Below are 25,768 nucleotides of genomic sequence, written 5' to 3' on the forward strand. Positions count from 1 at the left end.
GGTGCCAGACACTAGCTGATCTGTGTTTGTGATAGGAGAAAAAAACAGGCAAAAGGACAGGGAAGTGGGGAGCTGGACATTAAAGTGCCTATCAGCATAAGACTTTATTGCTTCAAAATGAGTAGCACACAATCTTTCCCCATTAGAAAGGAATAAAGCTTAGAAGACACAATAATTAGTGAGTTATTCTACTTCAGTTCATGCTGGACAGTCATGTGGGCAGTACTTCACAGTACGAAATCCAAACTCAGTCTTCTGATGCAGGCTTACTAACATTATAGTCTCTGAATACATATGCAATCAACTTTCCGTAAATATTTGTGCTACATCATATTTTCCTAAGGTAGAGTGTATACAACTGCAAATTTTACATATGCAATGTGGAGAATGATAGTTCATATGATCTTCAGTCTTGAGCAGAGAACAGATCCCCTGTGGCTTCCTGCGTAACCTCTGCAGCCTGCACCTCCCCTCAAGAAGGAGGATAACTAAGGACTGCACTTATCTGGTAGACCACACTTTAGCCACTGCACTTTGGAGAGAAGGAAGTATGCCATTAGCTGAGTTAAAATGAAATACAATATCTGGTATAAAATAGTCACTGTGCTCTCAGTGACCTCATCCCTGCAAGGCAGCAGCTAATCAGCGTTGTCTGGTGGGGTGCTCCTATTATGTCCCCTCTCTTGCAATTCCTATCTGCTCAACAAATGACATATGATCTTTCACCTGCCTTTGTGCCTCCAATAGGCATAAAATCTGACGAGAGGGCAGGAGGAGAAGGAGACTAACCTTTTCAGCTCGATTACAGAGAGAACAATTTGTTTTTGTAATTAGAGCTCAGCAGTGATCTCTCTTTATTTCACTGATACTCAGCTCAGTGTAAACAGAACTCAATTTTGACAACTGTTTAGCTCACGGCATAGTTTTAAAGTATTAAAGGATAATGGAAGACTTATTAGATTAGCTTTTGCCATGATCTTTTAGTGGCCCACATAATTATTATTTGTGATACAGCTGAATGGTTTAAGCTTGTATTATTATTATGCATGAATTTCTGTCTAATACTTTATATACTGTTGATGTGCACTAAAATATGCACTAAGAAGTATACATCTAGTCAGATTGCACAGATATTAGTTGTATTTTCAAGTGGCTCAAATTGTTCTTTTTCTGATTTTATGTCATTTTCACTTCAACAGTTCCTGGCGTTTCTTTTTAAAACAAATCAGTTAAATCATCTTCATCATTATTATTATTCTCAATCATTCTTAGTAACACTTGTGTGGCCTCTACCACACTCCTTTGATCCAATCATTGCATTACAATTCTCCCCCAGCATTTTACTTCTAACATTCCCTCCGTTTCATGTGTGTTGGTATTCTTGCATATTTTTTCTTGCAGTATCACCTTTTTTATCTTTCTTATTTAGTATTTTAGATCATTTTTTCTAGCTACATACTGTTTTTTTTTTCACCTGCTATTCGAATTTTCCTCTTATTTCTGCTTAATTGTACTATGTTCTTTCTATCTCTGATCTTATAATTAGCTTTTGACCTTTGGATCACCTTTTCTCGTATTTTGTGTAAGACTTTTTAAATCTTTTCACCACTCTTCCTTACACAGTTTTCCCTTTCTTTTTTCTTTTTCGATAACTCCATTTCATTAGTTTGACTCCATCTGATCAGAAGCATTGCTTCTAATCTTTTTTTTTATTTCTAGAAAGAATTTTGTATACTGTTTTGTCCATTTTTACAGCTATGTAATTTTTTTGTTTTAAAAATCAAAGTTTCCAACTTCTTGGCAGTTCTGTATAGATTAGGGCAATACATTTGAAGGTGATTACATTATTATCCTGGACATCCAGATTAAATTATTGAAATATATAAGCAAGAAAGAAATTATATGGAGATTTCACATTGGAATAATTGCACTTTCTCTTAAAGCGCATCAGGAAAGTGAGTCTATGTTAGTGACTCAGTGAGCACATTTAACAAAACATGAGTACTAGTCCATGGGTGAAATACACCTGTATTTTCATCTCGGTCTCCAAATGAACATTGGTGGCTCACATTAGGAAAGCACACAGATTGCTTAAGGCAAAGAAAGCTCTCAGGGTTAATAGCCCAAACATCTTTTAAGGTGTTTTTTTTGTGTGTGTGTGTGGTTTGTTTTTTTTTTTCCCCCCAGATGATTTTTTAAAAAATTTTCTCTTCAAAACAAGAGTCCAACAGGAAAAAATTGCAATAGTAACCACAGTCTGTCATCCACCTCTACTGTTTATCTTTCATATATTAATCTTTATGCTGCACTTGTTCCAGTGTGCTACCATTCAGCCGAATGGTGTGTGCTGGTTTTGTTCATGTTAGTTATTTCATGCTTATGATTAGTATTCTTGTTTATTCAGGCAAATTGTAATAACTTAAAAGCATTCAGGCCTTTCAGCCATATTTTCAATTTGGAAGTGAAAGGCATGTATCTCTTTCTGAAGAAATCAGGCTTGTCAAATGGGCGTAGCACAAAAGAGGAGATTGCTATCATCACTGTGTAGTAGAGAAAAAAGGGATTATATATACATATGCATGCCTTGCACATATGCTGCCAAGTTATCATGAAAAGAGCAGGTAGTTTTCTGAAAGTCAACCCTTTCCCACATTGCTTTTATTATGCGTTAGATATTCGTATTACTTCTGTTGATACTCATCACAACAGTACCTGAGAATGTCCCAGTTGTGTATTAAGCTCTTGACTTCAGATGTCTCATTTTGTCTCCAGAAGGAGAAAACAACTGAGTGCCTCAACTTTAAATTAATGCATTTTTGGTAGCGTATATGCCAAAAGACTCAAATTCTAGTTAAAATTTGTAATTCTGGTTGAACTATGAAGTGTCATATTGAGATATATGACATTTCATCTGAGAAACGAAGACCCAAGCAAGGGCAGATCACTTTCTGCTTGGCTGAGACAGTTTTGTAGCCAACCTGAAAAAAGGGAAAAAAGAAATATGCTTTTTGTGACAACTTTGTGCTAACAAAGAACAAAAAAGTTAAGTTACATGATTCATAGAATCATAGAATAATAGAGGGGTTTGAGTTGGAAGGAATCTTGTCACGGAGGCACCCCAAAGTCAGTTTTAGGTGGACAGCAAGTTCCAAAACAGTCTTTATTCTAGCTGGAAAAGTGCAGCCAATAAACCGACTAGAAACAGGGTTTATACAATAAGTTAGCACTCTGACAACATAAAATATGTGTTTGGATATCAGTTGAGGAGATTATAGGGGTACAGAAAAATAAGAATAATGAGGATCCACAGTGTGCATGCATACACTCACAAGAAACAAAACCAGAGCCCTCTGACTCCAGGGTGCCCACAAGAAATAATCACTTGCCTGGGTTAGGCAAGGGCTCACACTTGCCTGGTTAGTCAAGGATTCATTCAAGGATACATCCAGCAAGTAACCACTCATCTAAACGAGGAGGTGAGGTTCTCTCCACCCTGGGAAGACTCCTTAGATGGCATCCCAATCTAAGGGGAAGGCTTCAGTTCACAGACCCGCTGCTCCAAGAAGACCACTCCAAATGAGGCCTTTGGTGGGAACTCCATTTTATAGTCTATTCAGATCTGGCTGTGGGCATTACAACGCGGTCCAGTAGCTTTGCAGCTACTCTGGGCACCTCCTCTGCTAATGACCCTGTCAATTGACCCAGGGTCCTGTTAAGGACCCTGGGTCAATTGATCGAGGGTCACACCCCTCCTGCCCCACCAGTTGGTGGAGGTGAAGTCACCCTGTCCTGGGCCAGGGAGGATTTGACTATCAACACCTTGGTACCACCCTAGGTGTGCATGTGGGGATAGGCACAGAGGGGCACAAAAGGTGCTGAAAGAGCCATCAGCTGCCCCATTGAAGGCTCCAGATCTCAGGGGGATGTGCAACTGCCATAAACCTTTAAAAATTATCTAGTCCAACCCCATACTAAGGACAGGAACTCATCACCCTCATAATAAAAATATTTTGTGTGTCAAATCTGAACCTTCTCTCTTTCAGTTTAAAACCATTTCCTCTTCTCCTGTCACTACAGGACTTACTAAAAAGTTTCTCTTGGTCTTTCTTGCAAAACCCTTTGAATATTGAAAGGCCACAATAAGGTGACCCTATAGTCTTCTCTCCTCCAGGCTGAGCAAACACAACTATCTCAGGCTTTCTTCACAGGAGATGTGTCCCATTTTTGTGGCACTCCTTCACTCCAACAGTTCCATGTCTTTCTTGTGTTAAGGACCTCAGAGCTGGATGCAGTACTCCAGGTGGAGTCTCAGCAGAATGGATCAGAGGGAGAAAATCACCTTCTTCAACCTGCTGGCCACACTGCTTTTGATGCAGCCCAGGAAACAGTTGGCTTTCTGGGCTGTGTGTGAACATTGTCAGCTCATGACCAGTTTTCTTTCACCAGTATCCCGAAGTCCTTCTCTGCAGACCTGTTCACAATACATTCATCTACCAGTCTGTAATGATATTGAGGGCTGTCCAATCCAGGTGCAGGACCTTGCACTTGACCTTGCTGAACTTCATGAAGTTAGCAACTCTTTTTCCTCATTTTTGTTAGCCAAACAAGGGAGAGAGAGCTGGGGCTGTTCAGCCTGGGGAAGAAAAGGCTGAAAGGGGATCTTATCAAGGTTTAGAAGAGAGGGGATCTTATAAATGTTTAGAAATATCTCAAGTGTGGATGTCAAGAGCATGGGATCAAACTCCTTTCAGTGGTTCCCAACATTAAGATGAGGGACAATTGGCACAGACTGAAGCATAGGAGGTTCCATCTAAATATGAGGAAAAACTTCTTTACTTTGAGCGTACCAAAGCACTGGAACAGGTTACCCAGAGAGGTCGTGGAGTCTCCTTCCCTGAAGCCATTGAAAACCCGCCTGGATGCATTCCTGTGCATTCTACTCTAGGTGAACCTGCTTTAGTAGGTGGGTTGGACTAGATGATCTCCACACGTTCCTTCCAACCCCAACCATTCTGTGATTCTGTGAGAGCTTGCTCCAAAAGTATTTTAGTCTCTATATAATTTAACCAGAATTTCCCTTTGAAAACATCTTTTTTTTTCCATTGAATAGGTAGGGAACTTTAAAAGGTTAACTTCTTAATTTATATATCTAAGCAATGTAGCCTTCTGAGAATACAGATTATTTTATTCTTCATAGTGGTACAATTTCAGCCCCAGGAGACTACAGTATAGTTGTGAGAGCTTCACAATACTTCTCTGAGTCTTTTAGAACCATTTACTGTGGTGAACAAGTGAATATTCCTTCATGAGCTGATGTTGTCTAAGTGTCTTCCTGATTACTGTAGCATAATTTTCCTGAGTTAAAGAGAGGTAAAGCTATGTGCTAAAAGCAAGCTGTCAGCTCTTCAGTCCGTGTCATGTCAATTATACCACCTGATATACATGATATATCATCTAATCATGATATATAGATAGGATCTGAAAGTACACTGATAATTATGCTGTTCACCACAAGTGCGGGTCTTGTTCATGGAGGATACATTCTATTATTGCTCATTTCTGACAAAAAAGGTATAGCACATTCTGCCTAGATCAAACAAGTTAGCCAGATCTCATGACTGACAGTATTAAATAATGCAGAGATAAAGGAGTATAAGAATAATAAATGTCTTATCTTTCTCTTTAGATCAGGGGTGTCAAACTCATTTTCACTGGGGGCCACATCAGCCTCATGGTTGTCTTCAAAGGGCCAACTGTAATTTTAGGACTGTACAAATGTAGGAGTAGTATAAATGTAGGCAACCATGAGACTCATCTGACCCCCAGTGAAAATGACCCCCTGCTTTAGACCAGCTACCAGTGTACTATCAAGTCTATTCCGTGACTCAAGTTCAGACTGAATTTTCAAGAATATTAAACTTCTTTAGGTATTTTTTGTTAATTATCATCTTCCTGATCTTTCTCAGGGTTTAGTTGATCAGATAGTGAATGCCAGTTTGTTACAGTTGGTTAATCTCTTAGCATTTGTTAGAATACTGTTTTTGCAAAGAAAAGATGACTTATTTGACTGTTATAGGTAGGATCAGTACCAGCCATCTTCCAGATGTAATTGATTGTCTTCCTGGGTTTCAAAGGGTATAATTCAGAATTTTATAATTCAGATTGTCGTTTTCTTAGGGCATGACCCTCTTTTTTGATGAATAGCTATATTGAATTTTGGGACTTTGGGTAGACACAAAGCTTGTGCTTATTGCTGAAGTATATCCAGCAGTCTAGGAAGCCTTCTGAATGTGAACTATATTTTTAACAAAAGTTCTTTATGGTTATTTAGATCACTGACTACAATTCAACTGTGTATTGTAGGTATTGCACTGATAATGGAGCTCATCACTTTTGTGACTGGAGGTGAGATATGACAAGCTTGGTAAATGCTGATGGAAATAAATCTAAAGGATTTCTTAGTCAGCCAAAAAAACCCCAATGAAATCTCTAGAGCTGTTAAAAAGTAAGAGGTTATCTGAAGTAGATACTGCCAATTGCTGAGACTTAGATATAAAGATTTGCTATGTCTTCATTTAATGATCAACCACTTTTTTTTTTTTTTTTTTCCTGAAGTGGACTATGGGATTTCTTAGACAGCCATGAATATGTATATATATATATATGTATATATATATATATATATATATATATATATTTCTCTTTCTGGGAGTCGAGAAGTGTTTGCTTTCTACCATAATAAGCATGGTCAATCCAAGGCATCCGCAGATTTGTATCCTCTGTCTTGACAGAGAAGGCCAAAGGTCAGGGCAAGACAATCTGTAATGAAATGGCTCATGCAAGAAGGCAAGTGTAATGCTGGAAGCTGACCACATTTATGTCAAAATGTCCCAAACCCATGACTTTTCCATTCCATTATAATCAAGGTATCAGTGAATTCCTTTTTCAATTCTTTAATAAAAGACCCATAAATAAGTACTATTATTTAGTTCGAGTTATCATACCTGAAGAGTTCGTTCTGTGTATAAATATATATATAGCACTAACATAACAGATACAGAGCTGGAGAGATTTGTATAGTTACAAGACTACATATTCAAGCAGCAGATATCAGGCAAAACTTATTTCCTAGAGAACTTTGACAAGAATGTCGGAAAATTCTAAGGTAATAAAATCTGGAGATACAGATCTTATGATGAGGAAGACAATTATCACAATATGTAGAACTGCACAAATATTGGAAACAGAAAAAAAAAATAAATATCAGAAAACAAAGGAAAAAAATTGAAAATAATTCAGGAGGAATTTCACCGATGAATCTGCCAATGTGTATCATGTGGATATTCAAGAAAACAAGACAGAAATCTTTCTTTCAGATGTGTCTAGTGAACTTCAAGCTCAGGATAGAGCAAATTGGCAAACAGAAGAAGAAACAAAAAAATATTAGTATGTCTAATTGAGGCTTGTAAACTTTGTAAAGAGTATATTTTAAAACCAGGAAACTTTCCCTCTTCAAAGATATGAGGACATTACTTTCTCCTGACAGCTATCACATCTTGGTAGAACTTTGAAGAGATGTTGTGTATATATAGAAATCATGTCTTTACTGCTGCACGTGAAAAATTATTTAGCAGCAATTAAAAAATCTCTGTTGTTTGTGAATAGTGCGAAAAAATCTTGAGTTTCATGTATGGAAAGGATTTTTTTTCTTCTAACAAGAAACAACAGTTCTCTGCTCTTATATTTTAAGAGGAACTGATTTTGCAAAAAATTGGCTCCCCAGAATTAACCTAATATACATGCAAAGTTTATGGAAAGTTTAACAAGTAGACATCCACTGTCAGTAGCGGTATTGTGCATTGCTCCTCCTGATGTCATGAATTCATGACCTCATGATATCTTGAAGTCATGATTCCTGTGATATTAGTTGTTTTCAGAAGAAATAATTGTGCACCTTTTTTCAAATCAGCATAGTGAGCAGTGGGGCCAATATTATAAAACTGCGAATTAAATAATTGTAGTAACTTACTGTAAAACTCCTATCAGTAAATGCTGAAAATGAAGACAGTTGTATGATGCTTGGAAGATGTTATGTGAAACGATCTGAGTAGGATGTAATTTGCAGTGCAACAATACAGTATTGCATTACTTTTTTATTCATAGAAACTGTGATGCTGAGCAGAAAAACTACCATAAACTACAGCACAGTTATATCAATCTCACATAAAATAGCTTTTGGTATTTATATTGAAGATGTTGTTGTATTCTGTTGTATTTTTCTTTTATTTTTTTCTTTTATTTATTTATTTTTTAATGTTCCCTCTTATATTCTGGTAAAGTTCAGTTTGAATTTCAGTCTAACTGGATCAATACCAAGAATCCTAATTTTCTAAGCATACCTGAGTGCACAGTAAGTAGCAACACACTACATGTCTGGTAGTTTAAGCAGACTTCCAAGGTAATTTCAGGGCATATCAGATACAGGTTGTCTTTCAGTTCTCACATAGTTTAACATTTCCTGCCTGCTTCCAAACTTCCTTTTCTGCTTTGATTCCTTTGCTGGGAGCAGGTAAGGACAGTGCAGAACAAAAAGAGTTTTCTGCAACTTCAATAATTTAAGATTGAAACTATAAAGAAAGTCCTTTCAAGTGTATGCTGAAGAAATTCGTCATGGAAACGCTTTTTTTTTCCTAAAGTAAAATTTTGCATTAGAAAATAATATTTCCATTACATATGTACATATTTATGGTTAACTTGACTGAGCACATTACAAAAACTATCTATGTAAACTTTCATTATTAAAGGAACTTCTAGCATTAAATATATATATATATATATAAAAATCAAATGCTTTTTCTTGCCTTATCACAAAGGGGGAATTTAAATTGGAGTTTGGTTTTGGTTGGTACACTTTTCTTTTTTTTTTTCATTTGAAAATAATTTTTAACCTTCTGCCTGGGAGGGAAAACAGACATTGTTCAGAAGAACAAAGGAAAATGAGATAATCTCAGAATCTGTGACTATCCTACATGTGATTTTGCCCGAAGAAAAGATACTAATATTTCAGATTTTAAAAAATTCATATTTAGTTAAGAAACACTCTTTTATTCATCTGTGTTAAACCTATTTTACTACTGCTATGACATAATTTCTTTTACTTTAAACCCTGCAGTTTAGAAACTGCAGTTTCGTAACTCTTAAAAAAACAAATGTTCATAGATAAACTAGGAATTTATATGCATCTTCTGTGCTAATTCTAAACTATTTGTCACTTCTTGTGAGAGAAACGAGAGTAGATAATATTTTTTCTCTAGCAGGACCTATCAGATTATGTCGTATCTCATTAATAAAGGGTGGAATCTCATACAACTTTAATATAATAAACATGTGAGTGAAACTCTACATAAATGTAAAAATGTCATACAGTAGACAGGCTGGAAAATATGAAAATCATTTTTTACACAAATCTGCCAGAAAATATGGAAAAATATACAATAGTTGCCTCAAATATCAATAATATAAAAAATAAACCAGTAACAATATGAAATGAAACTCCAGGTTATACAGTCCTCAGAATGAAAAAATGAGGAGTTACAAAACCCGTGGGGGAAATGTTCATCATTGTCAGGCTTGTTTGGATTTGTCTTTTTATAAACCAACTCAGCATTTATGCAATAATTCTATTTAAGTTATTTATGTGAACCTGAAGATAAAATCCTAATTATAATAGGTTGTACATTTGATTACATTTACTGTACTTTGTTTGTTTACATGTATCACATAAAATTAAATGCATTATATTTCTGCATAGTCTTCAGTAATTTTTATCTTCCTTTTTCTCACGTGTGAACTCAAGTGAAGATTTATTAGACTTCTAGTACTGTTTTCTCAATTAACCCCAACTTCTTTAAATATTATTTTTTTTTCCAGACAAATTAGTATCATTTATCTATCTTAATCAGTGAATTATTTGGGAATTCAGAGGAAAACACAATTTTGTACATTTTTCTGCGTGGAGAAAATCTAATATTTTAGTGGACCTTTTGAACAACTATCAGTATAACATTTTCCCATCCTTTTAATCTAAATGTCAAGTGCTAATTACTGAAATGAAGTGTTGCAAAATGAAGAGTATTTATCACGGAACCATGACTACTTTTGAGATGTGTAGTGAGTTTGTGTCAAACATAGAAAAGCAAAGTGAACCTCTTTTGGAAAAAAAGAAACATAGATCGATGTATACTGAAAGATTGTCAGCCTTTATACAGAATGCCTTTAAGTAGTCTGGAAATCTTTCTGGAGTGAGTGTGGTGAGAGACTATCTATTTCTATTGAATTCCTCCTGCTTTAACCGAGCAGTCTGTAAATTTCACTCTTTTCTCTATCACAATAAGAGCCTTTATGAACATGTACATTTCCTAGACTTATTTTCATGCGTTTCCATATGTTGTAATAATATATTTCAAGACTAGGAAAGAAACATGTACCAATGAAATGAGAAGCCAAATTAAAAAAAAAAAAAATCTGCAGGGCATCATTGTGAAAAAATGTTTAAACTGCTTGTTATTAACTGCTCAACCTGTTTTATGCTGGATTTCCACATAATTATGTTACAGCGAAGGGGGGAAAGAACAGATGTTGAATAAAGACTGAAAATAAGAAAATGAGACTGTTAAAAAAAAAAAAAAAAAGAAGTTGTGATTTCTCTCAGCTAGACATTTTTTGGCAAGACTTTCAGACAGCAATCTATTTCTCAACTTCATTGCCCATTTCTGTAAGATTAATGTAAAACAAAATGTTTCTTTTTAAGTCTGATCAGCTGAACAATTATACAGCTCTGATAATCCCCAAGTCAGTCTTTCAGAAAGCAGCTGAATGTTTCCTCAAGCAGTTTCATAAATTAGATTAAATGAATATGATATCAGGTCAGAAACCCTATAAGCTCCTTCCTTGTGAAGCTGTTGATAGCTTATGTAATTAGCTGTTTTTTTTCATGCTTTGAAAATATCTAAATAATCCATAGGAGATACATTTTACACAATCTTTATGGAATAAATGCCACTAAACTACACTTGTGTTTTTCTGTCCCCTTTTCTCACACTTGCATCATGCTTTAAAGCAAACTGAACTATCACTTTTTAAGAATGTCTCAATTTTCTTCTTCACTTTGTTTATAATTTCTGGCACTGGGTTTGAAAGCATTATGAAGTTACTGTCACGATAGAGTTATCTAAAAAAGGGGACTGAAACTACATGCAGAGTTACTATGCTAAACCATGCACATCGTGATTCCTCTGTACACTCCCTTTTACTTTGAGTAGAATATTTATTCCAATTGGAATTATTCCTGAATATGGTCTGCAGTGGCCCTTAGCTGAAAGAATCATGCACTTTAATGCAACTGTTACTGCACTTTTCCAGAGATGGCTATTCAACAAAGTTAAGATAAAATCAGAGACCATTTTGGGAGAGGGATTCACAAGTGAAATGAATCCTTTTCCCAACATTTTAATTTTCTTCCTGTTAACTACAAATATTTTATTTTTCAAGCACTCCCGACTTTGCTTTCCTTTGCTATCCTCACCCTACATACCATCACAAGTAGACTTCAGTCTGTTGAACTGCCTCTTTCAGGTGAGCAAATACTTCATCTGCTAGCTGTCTTCTCTTGTGATCCAAAATTTACATGTGAGATTATAAAGCTATGTAAGGTTTATTTTTTGAAAAGTCATAGCTTAAAAATGCACAGCTCTGAACTGCATAGACTATGTTACTTCTTAAAGAGTTTACAGGTAATTTCATGAAGAAACTGCGTATTTGTATGCGCTTCGTATTCAAACGATTTGGACTGATATTTTCCCTGTAAAAAATATCCAAAATATCACCACCTAATTCCATTTGTGTTTGTCCTGATAGAGCTACTGAAATAAATCATGCCATTTGGAAGATGATGTGAAAAAAAGGACTATGTGAACTTGTATTACTTCAGGTGTGTGGTGTGTGCATGCACATTTTCTAGATACATTCTTATTACAGATCCTTACTGTAATTGCAAGTGAATAGCAGTAGCTCAATGTTATAGTACATTTAATACTGCAACTGTGCAGTTACCACACATCTCTATAGGAATACATGGTTCACTGATACCAGCAGGTTGATGGATCTGTCTGTGGAATCAGAACAAATCTTTCTTATGATTCATTTTTGTCACAGATAAGCCATAAAATGAAGACAGCAGACTGATGGAGATTTAGGTTTTCTGCTCTTGTTTTAAAGAGTAGATGTAGAACAGGTTCTTCTATTTTATAGCCTGAAGCTGAAACATCAACATAAAAGATGTACAGATGTAATACCTGAGAGCTGGGCAGAAGAATTTCTTCCCATTTTTTTGAGATAAGATTAAACACCACACAAATAGTTCATTACTGCCTAATGTAAATTTATTGAAAAGGCACTTTTTGCTGAAGTATGTAATACTTATTCATCTTATTGCTTATTTTACTCCAAGTCACAGATTTCAGCTGAGAATGAAAAGGTTTTTCATGTACAGTTTGCCTATCCATATTGTGAGAATTTCTATACCTGATCAAAAAAATTAATTTTTGAACATTATTTTTGCTTTTTTCCTATGTGAGTATATGTGACTGACTCCATGTCTCACTTGGTGTCATGTAGCTGCAGTCAGTATACAAATATGAGTTTATTAAGTCTGTACTTTGTGAGGAAAAAAACCAGAACTGATTATATTATGCAAAGGTAAATAACCAAATGTAATAACCATTCGGGTTTTGTTCAACTATGGAGATTAATTCCATAGAGTTTTTTTTTTAGTTTGGGATATTTTTATTCAATGAAAAAATAAAACTCTGTACAGTTCAGAAAACTGTATATCAGTTTCAAAATAGCATTGTATTATGTCTTTTGAAGGAGGAACAGAGGAAAAGTAACATGAACAGACAGAAGAACAATATGAGAATAGAAAGACTTAAGAATACAAAAAAGACAATAGAAAGAATTATTAAATAATACATTGTTTTTTATATAATTTACAAGAGTTTATATTTCATGAAAGCGAACATACTTTTCAGAAAGTATTTTTCTTGTTCATCACTACAGATATACATATGTATTTGTAAAAGAACATCTTCTAGAGGTGCACAGAATAAAAAGTCCTACTATCTTCATTTCAGCTCACCTCCTTTGGGGTAAAACCTTGGAGGTCTAGAGGAACTGAAGTTAGGGCTTAGTGGGAGTCCAGTTTTGGATATCTCTTAAAATTCATCACATTTCATTTTCCCACAAAGCTAAATTAGTTATTGATTTTAGATTATGGAACAGGTTACAGTTAAGTATTTTCGCTATATATTTATAGCAAAACTAGTACTGCTAAAACAATCTTCAAGTTAAAATGCTGTGCTGAAATGTATTTTGATTTAGAGCTTACTGGAGATATACTTTCTTTTGCATTACATAACTTTTTTTTTTCTGGTTTTCTTAATACCAGTTTAAAGAAAAGAAACAGACAAACAAACAAACAAAGAAACACAAAACCAAAACACTACACCTAATACAACTGAGCTTAACCACAAACCTTGAAACAGACTAAAATTCAGACTTGAAGGAATTTGTCACACAGTGAGGGAAATAAACTTTTCTAAAAGCTGAACTGGGAGCTTTTATAATCACTTATTTAAAAAAAAAAAAAAAAAAAAGTAATAGGATTTTGCCTTTAAGCGAAGCATGTATAAACCAAACATTCCCTGCCTGTTTGCCAACATGCATTAGGTGCATGCTTGTATATTTTTGTTTGTGCTTTGAATTGTTCAGAATAACCTACTAATAAATATTCTGTTTTAAAAGACTTTTGTTTTGTACTCATGTAGAAAATGACAAGCTTACTGAGTTTAGAGTCTGTTGACCTGAAAGTTCATACTGATGAATTTCCCTTCCTTGTGTGAACTGATCTTTGATGTTATTTAAAATTGTATCCCAATAAGTGATATTTATTGTGGGCTGAAGGTTTGTAATGTGTTGCATGCTGTAGAATGATAAGCCTAAACTTGCAATTCTGAGTTATAGAAACACTTCTCAGCAGAAGCATTGCCTTAGCTTTTTGTCTTCCCCCCCACACCCCTAATCTTTATATTTTGGTCTCATAGAAATATGTTGGCCTCCTATGGTTAATTTTGTCCTGTAATCTCTTGAAACTTCTCCTTTCTTGTCCATTGCTTGTAGTGTAAGAAGCTAATCTCCTCAACTTTTTAAAGTAGCACTAGGAGATCTTTGTCTGCATGGGAGGGGAGGAACATAAGCAAGTTAACTTAAATTCTTTCTTGACTGGTTTAGGGTGATATAGTTTTCATTAATCATGTGTGAGTGTTTTGTTGTGTGATGTAACACAGCTGGGTATAACAAGCTGGAGCGTGTCTTCCAAGAAATTTCAAAACAGATTTCTTGAAAACTGCTGTGAAAGAAATAGCATGTTTTTGTAGCAAAACTGATTAATCAAAATAGGTCTTTCCTAACACAGAAACAAAAAGAATCCAATTAGATGTCAGTTCTGCAGCTCTGCTCATAATCACTGCCAAGATTCTGTGCGAAGTGTCTCATTAAAGAAGACTGATAATGCTGTATTTAGGGTAGGGAACCAAGTATTTTCAAACATTTCCGCGTAAGATGGTAACCTACATCTATATTTAGATATCTGGAGTGCAATTTTAGTCGAAATTTATACAGTTAATTAGCATAGAGATTCAGATCAACTGTAACTATCTACATTAAAGTGCCCATTGTATTGACTCTCTTAAGTAGGTCTCCATGCACTATGATGGAAGTTAGACACCTGTTTGACATACAGACCAGGGGTATGCAAGTGTCAGAACTTGGGGCTATGTCCCACATACATTTCTTAGGTTTAAATGTATATACCTGCCTCTGTGAACAGCACAAAATAGCACTGCCTGCTGAGTGGAAGTATCTGAGTTAGTTCAGTGTCAGAATCAATCTAGATGCATCAGACTAATCTGTTTCTCAACAGGAAGTAATTTAAACATATTTTACATTGATTTGGCCAGAAAGTGATATTTGAAAAACCTAATAAATAAGTCATTTATGGTAACATTCATGATCTCCTAGGTGATTTCCAGATCCTCAAGAAAAAAAAAAATCCTATGTAGGGAGATCAGCTGATTTCTAGATACATTTTCAGTTTTTGCACAAATAACACCATGAAATTCTAATCTGCGTCTGACTGTCTCCCTGATTACCCGTAACTTCTGAACCAGTATCTACCCAAAGAAACAGGCCTCAAAAAGAGTTTCTGGATATAGACAGCTGTAATAAGAGTATATGAGTGCCCAATATAAGTGAAAAACTGATGTCACAGATTATTACACACTGAAGATTCCTGACTGAAGAAAGCAATTAATAATTCCTCAGTTACTGAGAAAGCACCTCCTGATCTGCTCCCTAGTTCACTTCACTGAGGTATGGATTCTGTATGCCTCCGGAAGGTCTCCATAAGAAAGAGGGAAAATGCAAACAACACCAGTATGTTTTAAAAATGCTATAGATTTTACTCTGTGCATGCAAGATAATCTCATAATTCTTGGTATATTTATTAATCACTCATAATTATCACCAGTTGTATTCATAGGACAGGATACACTTTTCTGATAGAATAAGATTACAATATATGTCCTTCCTAATGTGTTATAATGTCTCATTAAATTATTTTCTGTGATTATTTACCTGGTTCCACTCAAATATCTGTGAAGCTGATTGTTAAGAGAAAGCATTTTAACAGATGTCCTTGCACTCTGGGAGGAATACATAATGGAGATAGAATTGTCTTCACACTTCTTAAAATCACCTCTTTTCACCTCTTCATGCGGTGAACACCTATAGCTTGTTGTCACTACACTTGGTTCCAGCATAGGAGGTTTACAGGGTCAAAACTAATTTTCTATCTTTTGTTCTGTTATGCAAGTCTTGTGAACTTTACTCTCATACTTTCAATTTTAACATAGCTTTTTGTACTTTTATAGTTACTTTTATAGTTACTTTTATAAATATTAATATGGTAATTAAATATTTTTCATATGTTTGTTCAACACGTATGAAAATGTATGTATTGTAGACAGAACTTTGTCTCTTTAGTATGTATTCAACCATATCCTTGTAAACTTTATGTTTACGTATGTATATGAAGGTTATTTCTAACAAAGCGTCACTTTGATACAATAAATTGCCTTTGTCCTGTAAATTTGCCAGGCTTACACTATCCCAACCCACTAGTCTCTTGTGCCAGGATCCATTCTGCAATTCCAAACTTATACGCACACCAAAGAGACACAATCAAAAAAAAATTTAAAAATATTGTCAGATAATTATCTTGCAAAATTTTGGGGAGGGTTGAATTTTCACAGACAAAGTTGATGTCTACACTAATAGTAGCTTTTTTGTGTAAGCAAGTGTCACTATTACATGCCCTAGTTCAGGAAGAGAATGCATTCATGTTTGATTTTAATCATGTGTGATTCCACTGAAAATGTGGGAACTTGGGTATTCTTTCTGAAAGCCTATAAAAAGTGAGAGATTAAAACGTATCTTGTAAACAGTTAACAAATTTTATACAGCTTACCCTAGTAAGCACACAGCACATCTGAAGACATTGAAACAAGACAAAATAAGTAAGGTGCTTTGAAATATTTTTGTCTTTTTCCTGTCCCAAACACTGGACATTTCCCATAATTTTGGTGGGTAGAGAAATGCTTTAGGCAGGCAAAAGAAATCTTAAGTTTGCGTGTGTTTTAGCACCCAGGCTATTACTACATTTTAAGACAATCACGTGGCATGAGTTAAGGATTTTATCTATATTACAGATCTGTTCTCAGAAGGCTTTACATTCCCCATTGCAGCCTTTGATAAATCAATTAGTCTCTCGAAAAGTTGGGAGTAGCTGATAAATTCACTTTAATGTTAAATCAAGTACCCCAGAAGATTTCTCTTAATATGATCGCTTCTCAGGGAGCTTAACTCTAGAGGTGATACCTCCCAAATGCAACTTTCTGCAAGGAATATGTGGGCCTTTGGAGCAGATTAAAAGAACTGTCTGTTCAGGAAGAGCTTCTCACCGTTAATAAAGTTGCTTCAGATCATGACAGCGATCTCATCCACTCAGATACCTGTCCATCTAGTTTAATTTAATTTAATTGGCAGCCTTAGGTCCCTCCATGGAACAGATTCCGTGAATATGATGAATGTTCCCAGGAACAGAGAATGTCATTAAACAAGCTGAATTTAACCCTTCCCTTTAAACTTTGTCTTTTGGGATTTCTGAATCCTATTGGCAAACACTGATTGCTGAATCATACTGTGTCTTTGGAGAATACTAATATTACAGTAATGACAGTTCTGATTGTCTGTCTCTAGGAAACGAACAAAAAATATGTTAGGCACAAAACATGAACAACAGGATTTAGTGTGGTAGATAAATGCATGTCCCTGCAGAAATCAGATAGCAAAGCTGAGAGAGGAAAACTCCTAACAAAATAATGCTACTTATTGCTTAGAAACAGTTGGCCTTAATAGGCAGATTGACATTGACCTTCTGTACAGGATTACAGTTTTGCTGGAAGGAAGACTCGAATTTTAGATGTATTCATCCATGTCATCAAAGATGCATGTTGTCATCATAGTCAGAGCAGGCTAAGTGTGACACTGAAGATTAGAAAAAATGCTGTATTTTCCTCTCCAAAGGTAGAAAATAAAAGGTGACAGAAATATACCTATCCCTCTCTCTGTGAAATGCTTTATTCTGTGCTTTTACTGCACTTTGATTTCCTGTTTGAAATTAAATAGGCAATTAAATTCAAGGATAACATTTGCTGTTTGTTTTATAAAACAAATTCCTGCAGTAAGCAAAATAAGTTTATTACTTTAGATATGACTTTTTCAAAGAAAGATTGCAAACAAATTAATTTCTAATTAATTAATCCTAGGAAAATTTAGGGAAGACACTTTATATAAACATTTAGATTTAATATATGATTTCTTCTCCTTTGTTTTTTAACTTGGAAATCAGCATTACATGAGAATGTCTTTTTATTCAGAGTGTTTAATCTATGAAAGAATTGCCATTTGTTTTCCCACGCTAGTTTAATATTTTTTCATATAATTTTTTATTATGATTATTTTCATTTTAATAGCCCTTAGCTTTTTCTACCAAAAAGGTATGCTCTAAAACTGAAACAACCTACCCCAATATACGTTGTACCCCACTATATGTTGTCAATATTAGCATTACTACTCTGTCAGATGAGTCTGAAATATTTCTTGAAATTATATAAGTGCAATGAACTGCAGATAAAAATGTGGAAGGCAGTTTGTAACATCAAGCTGCAATTGAATTTATTTGTACATCATGTAGACCAATAGGTTGTAGTGGCTAAATGTAGCTGTGGTAATATATCATGGGAACATATGATAACACAGATGCACTCTACAGGATTATTGTCATTGGTTTTCCACTTGATTATGTTTAAAGAAAAAATAACGGCTAAATGAGTGTGTCAGCTTTTCAGAGGACTGTGACTGATATTTTGTGAATGAAGTTATTGACAGTTTGGAGATCCTTATTTACCATCCCAGTTTGGCTCTCTGAAAAATACCAATTTAACATTTTTTAATTTAAAAGTACAAGCCAAATTTAAACTGAGAATTTACTTAAAGAAGGAATATTTGGGTTTATATTGGAAGCCACAGACTGAATGAATAGAAGAGTTCGGTCTTACTCAAACTTTAAAATAAGAATTTTGAGATCAGAATTATTTCTGAGAATGGGATCAGTGACTGGTGGGAATTCCAGGTATGCTGCTCTCTATCAATAATTTTTATTTTGTCCTTGAAAAGGAAAGACGTGACACTCTATGATTTAATTTCGGACATCTCAGAAATAAATTTAAGTCTGACTCCAAAATCCAAGGCTAGCAATTCTGTGTTCTCAGATCAGGCAGGTAGGCATGAAAAATCTGGTACATTAATAAGTGCTGTGATTTGTGAAGCTCCCTTCATTTTATTTTCCTAGTTAAGCAAAAGCTAAATGGATGCTTTGGTAGTATTTGCAGAAGATCTGTAGGTATGAACAAATGTAGATGAAAAGGAAAATTGGAATTTAGCATCTTTGCAAGGTACACAGTACTTTGCTGTGTTTACAATTGAGCTACATCTGTGAGCCAACAGAGTCTGAGATGAAAAGCGAGGTATGGCTGGACAGAAAAGTTGGCAAGAAGGACGTTCGCTGTCATCCACCTCTGACTCGAAATTCCAACAGGAGCTAAGATGATGTTCTCATTACATCTAGTGTGCCAGTTTGCTCTGTAGACAAAATATAGTTGATCAGCTGATCTGGATTTCTCTTGATAAGTGTCTGGGAAAAAAATTATTAGTTATTATTAATTTTAAAAAGGCAAAACAAACAAAACCAAACAAAGGAAAACAAAACAACAATAAAACCCCACTTCACACTGTTTCAAACATCTTGCTTGTGTAAAGGTGCGGGCACCTGTACATCAGCAAAGCCACTCCCTGCTACAGTTCTGAACAAAACTAATTTGAAGCCCGACCTGCAGCTCCCAGAAGGGAATGGATCAGCTACAATTTGCCTCAGTGAAGAGCAGCAGATCCCAATATATTCCTTTGGGCATTCAAAATGCAGCACTTTGACACAAATTTTAGTTGTGTAAAAAAAGTAGTAGATTATCATAAACATGGCAGTTCAGTTTAGGGGAGAAAGAAATTTACTTCATTTTTGCGAGAAAAGTAGCTCAGTGGAAAAATATGAGGCATCTTGATCTCACCAGATACTGAAAAAATATTCTGTGGAAATCTCAGCAGTTATATGTGCACGTAATCACTAAGTTGCTTTTTTGCAAGGAGACAATTCTACCAATAGGAAGAAAATGTGCATTATGAGCACATCTTGGAAAAGGGTACTGACTTACACACCTCTATCCAATCTACTTTAGGGAATATTGGGTCCTTAGGCTCAAAACAGACAATTTGCTGAGTGCTGAAAAGCTTACAACAACTAATAGGAAAAGCCAGACTTATGGGTATATATCACTAGCACAGAGCTAACTTCAGGACATCAGCTCCATGTACATTTGGTGAAGATGGTTTAGTTTTAAGTAGTCCTGCAAGGAGCAAGGAATTAGAGTTAATGATCCTTATGGGTGGGTCTCTTTCAACTTGAGACATTCTATGATTCGAAAACAGGAAGGCCCATCTGGGAGGTGTTTTAGATCTGGAACCTATCACCAACATACTGAATGACTGTTTAAATCCATCCATCACATTGCCTCTAGAGACAGCAGAAGAATTCTAGCCTAATTTTAATTGCCAGAAATTAGATTATGTGACAATCTCTGTTTCTTGAAGGAGATTATTCTCTCTCTTATAGTTGCAGTTATGCATCTGATAAAATCAATATTCAACATCTGAGTCTACTTCTTGTTTGTTTGTATCTCTTTTTCAGTTCCTTGATTGACAAGAACTCTCCCTTAAACAACAGAATATATGAAAGCTCTCTCTGTTTTGCTTCCATGTTGTGGGACAGTAAAGCTTAAACAGGAGGGCTGAAAAAGCTATGACCTGTCTTCACGCTCACTAGGATTTAGTGTGCGTGGTAGGAAGAAATCAGGCTCTTCAGAAGACCTCAGCTCTAGGAATACTTTTTCCCTGAATCCTGAATAGACTTACAGCTGCCACAGGAAAGACTACAATTTACAACCTTGCTTAAAGAACTAAATTTTAGTCAAAAACCATCTTGTATACATTTCATTTTTTGCTATCATGAATGATGTCAGATGTCAAATCACCAGCATTTTTTTAATCTTACTTTGCAGGAACAACTCATTTATGTCTGTTTTCCCTATTAGAAGCATTTTTTTTCACTTTGCTGAGGGGGTTGGAGATGAACATTGACACAAAAGTTAAAATAACTTCAAAAGGTCTTCAATTTAGTATTAGTTCTATGCAGCTACCTCCATCTTTTAGAGTATTACTGTTCTGTGTGGTCTGCCTAGGCAAAGCAAAGGATTTGACATGCTCTTTGATCTTTTCAAAATATATTGCAATCTGAAATCAAGTGCTTTGCCTGAGTCTTGGCTTTGCTGGCAACAGTGAGCTGAATAATATGCTAACATGTACAGCCCTCCTAATATCACCTGAAAAAAAGAAAAAGACACATCTTCAGAATTGGTTCAGCTATGTCTGGCAAATGATTACAAGCTCTGAAGTGCAATGTGGATAAAAGAGTGAGGATCAACAATCAAAAAAGAAAAAAAAAAAAAAACGACAATAAATGGGAAAAAAGAATTCCAGCTGAAACAACCTTATTTGATTAAGAGGCTGTACAAAGTGCAAAATGTCATGCTAAGAAAAGAGCATCATCTCTGTTTAAAGTTATTCAGAAGGCAGAGCTAAAATATTTTGCTGATAGCCATGGTGCAGAGCTCTTTGCATATCTTGCCAATAATGCAAAAATAATTCTACAAAATCACATATATCCTTTCATTTATTTCTTTTGCATTAACCATCCAGGTTAGAGGTTTTTTATGCAGTAATACTAGGGACAATTAAGTCTGTTTAACACAGAGACAGATGCCAGATGTATGCATGTAACAGCTACAGAGGAAGCATATGCATAGTATCAACTCTACAAATAGCCGGGCTCCCTAGGCACTCGACAGTTTTGAAGCTAAGGGAGGGAATGTTTTTATGTTATAACATTTTCCCTTGGTGGCAGCAAATTAGCTGCCTTGTATCCATCTTCAATTGGCACTGCAGAGAGTCACTTGAGAGCTTACAAATAAGTTTAGAGCTCTGCTAAACTGCTTCTTAGATACCTGAGAAATGGGATACATAACATGCATGTGGTGTAACAGGCGGACTTGAAAAACAAAAAAAAATTGTTTTGTTTTGTTTTTTTTTTCCCCCCATAAGACAAGTTTTTCTTACCTTAATTCCTTACAGAATTTGTTCAAGATCAGACTGCTTTCAGATATGGTGCTTCACACACAATTTCTGTCTCCTTAGGAATTAAAGCAATTATTTTTCTTAAAAACAAAGCAAAGCTACGTTTTTATAAGGAAACCCAGAAACCATTTTTTAGAAACCATGCAGTAGATTTTTGGGCTTAGTTTTCTCTGCTTCCTATTATCTCTGATACTAACAATTCAAGCCAATAATAACTGTACAGGTCTCTTGCCTTTTCTTTCCAATAGAATAAAAAGTCGGGGGGGGGGAACCCATTAAAAGCAAGTCATGGTGGAAAGAATATATGAACCTGTAAATCAAGTATATATTAAAATGATAAGTTCCTGTAAGTGAAAAGGTCTCTTTAAACACCCCAAGTTGATCATGATATATGTCTAGAACAGGTTTCACTGCGTTTTATAGCATGTATGCCCCACTTCTAGGGGTGTAGTATCTTCATCATATCTACAAAGATTTTCCTAAAGGAAACCAATCAGTTGACACTGACTGACATATTCTGAATCCTTCAGCAGCTTTAAAGGTAACAGCTGCATCTTTTACTTGCTTTCATAAAATGACAGAATCATAGGATGGGTTGAGTTGGAAGGGAGCTTAAAGATTCCAAACCCCTTGCCATAGGCAGGGACACTTTCTACTGGACTAGGTTGCTCAAAGCCCCATCCAGCCTGGCCTTGAAAGAACCTTTGCCAGAACCATGTTTAACTTATGCCTCATTGTTGGATTTCCTTTCTAGGAAAATTCTTTCCGCTCAGGTAAGTAAACTGAAGGCACAACTAAGAGATATTACCTTGACTGCATCTCACTTGGTGGTGATGTTTGTAACTAGCTTTTAAGTTTATTTCCAGTAGTAAAATAAAGTTTCTTATAAGAATGTGGCTCAGACAAAGGGTTGCTAGAGACCAGAAAAATAGCTTCTAACAATTAGCCACCTTAAAAAGTGAAGATACTAGTGAAAACAATGAACACATAATGACAACATCTTTGGAAATAGTTTCCAAATTACCAATTTTTTTCATAAAGATATGTTTTGTCAAATCACAGTATTGCAACAGAAGTTGAAGCTATAAAAAATGCAAAGATGACAAGCAAAAAGATGACTCTCTGTTGAGCATTTCAGCTGCTGCTGCTGCTGCAAAAAGAGCTACTAACAGGAGAGATTTTCTTTATTATTGTTGTTAATATCTATAATCCCCTCCATCCTTGATATATAAGAAAGAGACCTGGAGCTTAAGGTTATTGATGAAGAATCTGGGGAAAGGGAGATGTCAATATTCTGAAGTCATCTTCAGTAAGTGCCTTTCAGAAATTCATTTACAGTTCATGGAGAACCTGAAAATATGGTATTTAATCTGTGTACATGTACAATTCTTTCTGCCAAACTAGTTATATTTAGAGAGTCAGATTTCAAAAAGACATCCTGAATTATTCTTTCTGATTGATCTAATTGGAGCACTATCCTGGCAGAAAGCTAAGTAGGATAGCATTTTGAAACTCAAATTCCTAAGAGTATGGGGTGCTTCATAAATTGGTGTCAGGGTAATCCTATTCCACAAATCTCTTTTGAGGGTGATAATAAAACACAACATCAGCAATCCAATAAACAATAGTCTGGGGCACCATCTAATTAAAAAAAAAAAAATGAATATGCTACTTATCATAGCATAGGGGAGACTTTATATGAAACTCTTAAACAATTTCTTTTTTCCTAAGATATTTCTGTATCTGTATGTCTGAGAGTTCCTTAAGACGACTGGACAATTTAAGGATTTCTCTGAGAGCACCATCATGAAAAGTGTTCTTCCTCCTGTTCTATAGGATGCATTGTACCTCCCAGGAAGTCCAAAATATATGACCTGTATACAACAACAACCTTTTGAAGCAGAGAATGATACCCAGTAGGCTTTTCCATCTATCAGTGTAAAACAGACATGGTCTCATTATGTCTGGTAAAGGAGATTTTGAATGTAAATCCAGGCATGCTGGCAGGAATGTGGAAGAAACTACTCTCATTCACCAAACTGGACAGATTTTGAATGGTTCATCATCCATATAGCCTTTAGACATTTTTGTGAGACCTTGTCAAGGAAAACAGATAGCATTTGAAAAGCTTTACTGCATTGATTCTGTTTTGGACAAAATCACGTTCCTACACAGAACCTGACAGACTTCCATACATGAGAGTCTACCTATAATCAGGATGTAAACAGAGACATCAGAAGGACAGGGAGGTTGTGGAGTCTCCTTCCCTGGAGACATTCAAAGCCCGCCTGGACACATTCCTGTGCGACCTCACCTAGGCGTTCCTGCTCCAGCAGGGGGATTGGACTAGATGATCTTTTGAGGTCCCTTCCAATCCCAAACATACTGTGATACTGTGATACTGTGACATGGAAAGAGATTTCTTCAAAAGCACGTCACATCTCCCTCCTCAGTGGTACTGTCATCACTCAATGTCTGTAACAAGTTGTCATATCTAAATCTGAGACAAGCTTACAAAGTGAAAAGCTTGGTGCCTTCTAATTAAAGATTTGTATATTGAGATAATTGGCAGCCTGTGAGGAAGGCTCAGTGGTGTAATATATAGCTAATCGTTGGTCTTGATGGTGTGACAGATGGGGAGAGCTTCTTTAAATTATGGAACTTTTATATTGGTATTTTCAGGAAATGTCAACAGCATGGTTACATTTTCATTAATGTTGTCTTTCCTTCTCATTCATTGCTTTTGTTAGTCATAATCACTTGTTACTTCTTGTCTCTAACTGTACAATATGTTAATATTTGTATAAGATGCTGCACAATGGGTCTGGTTAATGACTAGATTCCTAAACATTGTTACAATAAAATATACAGTGTTAGTATTTACTAAATATTACAAATTATACATGGAAATTATTGCTACTATAATTCTGACTAGAATTAAAGTTAGTAAAAAAATAACATGAATAACTTGCAAATACTGCAAATGGTTATGCAAATTCTGCAAAAGATTACACAAATTCAACTAGATTTCAAATTTGAGTCATTCCATTTTTAGGTGCCAGTACTGAAGCAACCCCACTATAAAATTTGTAGAACTGCCTTCATCAAGAGTAGGAAAATGTGTTATATTAAAAATGTTCTTTCTATCAGATCTACAAGCCTATTCTGTTCTATTAATTACTGCAGTTTTGTTTTTCTTCTTTTCCAGGAAGCAGCTTTTGGGCTCTGCAACAAAGATTTACTGTTTTAAACTATGAATATGTCAGATTACTAAAGTTTCCCTGTAGCTTCTCAGCTAAGTGCAGGGCTGGCATAGCTAGCCCTTATACTTTCCCTCGCTGCACCCCTGGGCTAGGAAGAGATCATAAAGATGTGATGGGGAAAAGGCCAATATATCTTTTCATGACTGTCATATGGTCTTTTTACTGCAAATTGGAGTAGGTGCCAGTCTGACTTACGGGCAAATATTGGAAACCAAAACTGAGCATCCATTTCAGCCTCTCCTCTTTCTCCACTGATAGGAAGAAATGAGACACACTTTTTACTAGTCAGACACTTTCAACTCACTGCCAGCTATAAACTTTTGTGTTTGTTCCTTTGAGAAGCATAGTGAAAAATTTCAAGGTTTGTGAGCTGTGCCTGGGCCACAGACAGAAATTGTTTTTCTGCTGTGGAAGTTTTGACATTGTTGTGAATTTTGGAAGCAGAGCCTATCCCTGTCTGTGACTCA

At 35.5% G+C, this 25,768-nt stretch overlaps 1 protein-coding gene across 8 annotated transcripts in view; it reads left to right on the forward strand.

Annotated features, from left to right (window-relative positions):
- PCDH17 (protocadherin 17) overlaps nucleotides 1-25,768 on the forward strand; it is a 97,873-nt gene that overhangs the window by 59,265 nt on the left and 12,840 nt on the right. For 3 of the 8 annotated variants that reach the window (XM_071805951.1, XM_071805949.1, XM_065842975.2), the window contains one exon: nucleotides 11,551-11,634. The exons of 3 other annotated variants lie outside the window; for them this stretch is intronic. In XM_071805951.1, the coding sequence (XP_071662052.1) occupies nucleotides 11,551-11,634 (84 nt within the window). Of the gene's footprint in view, nucleotides 1-6,363; nucleotides 6,569-11,550; nucleotides 11,635-20,536; nucleotides 25,766-25,768 lie in introns of those variants that run through there. 2 more of the 8 variants (XM_071805969.1, XM_071805965.1) reach the window with 2 other exon arrangements.

The sequence above is a fragment of the Patagioenas fasciata genome, chromosome 1 (assembly GCF_037038585.1).
Source record: "Patagioenas fasciata isolate bPatFas1 chromosome 1, bPatFas1.hap1, whole genome shotgun sequence".
Lineage (NCBI taxonomy): Eukaryota > Metazoa > Chordata > Aves > Columbiformes > Columbidae > Patagioenas > Patagioenas fasciata.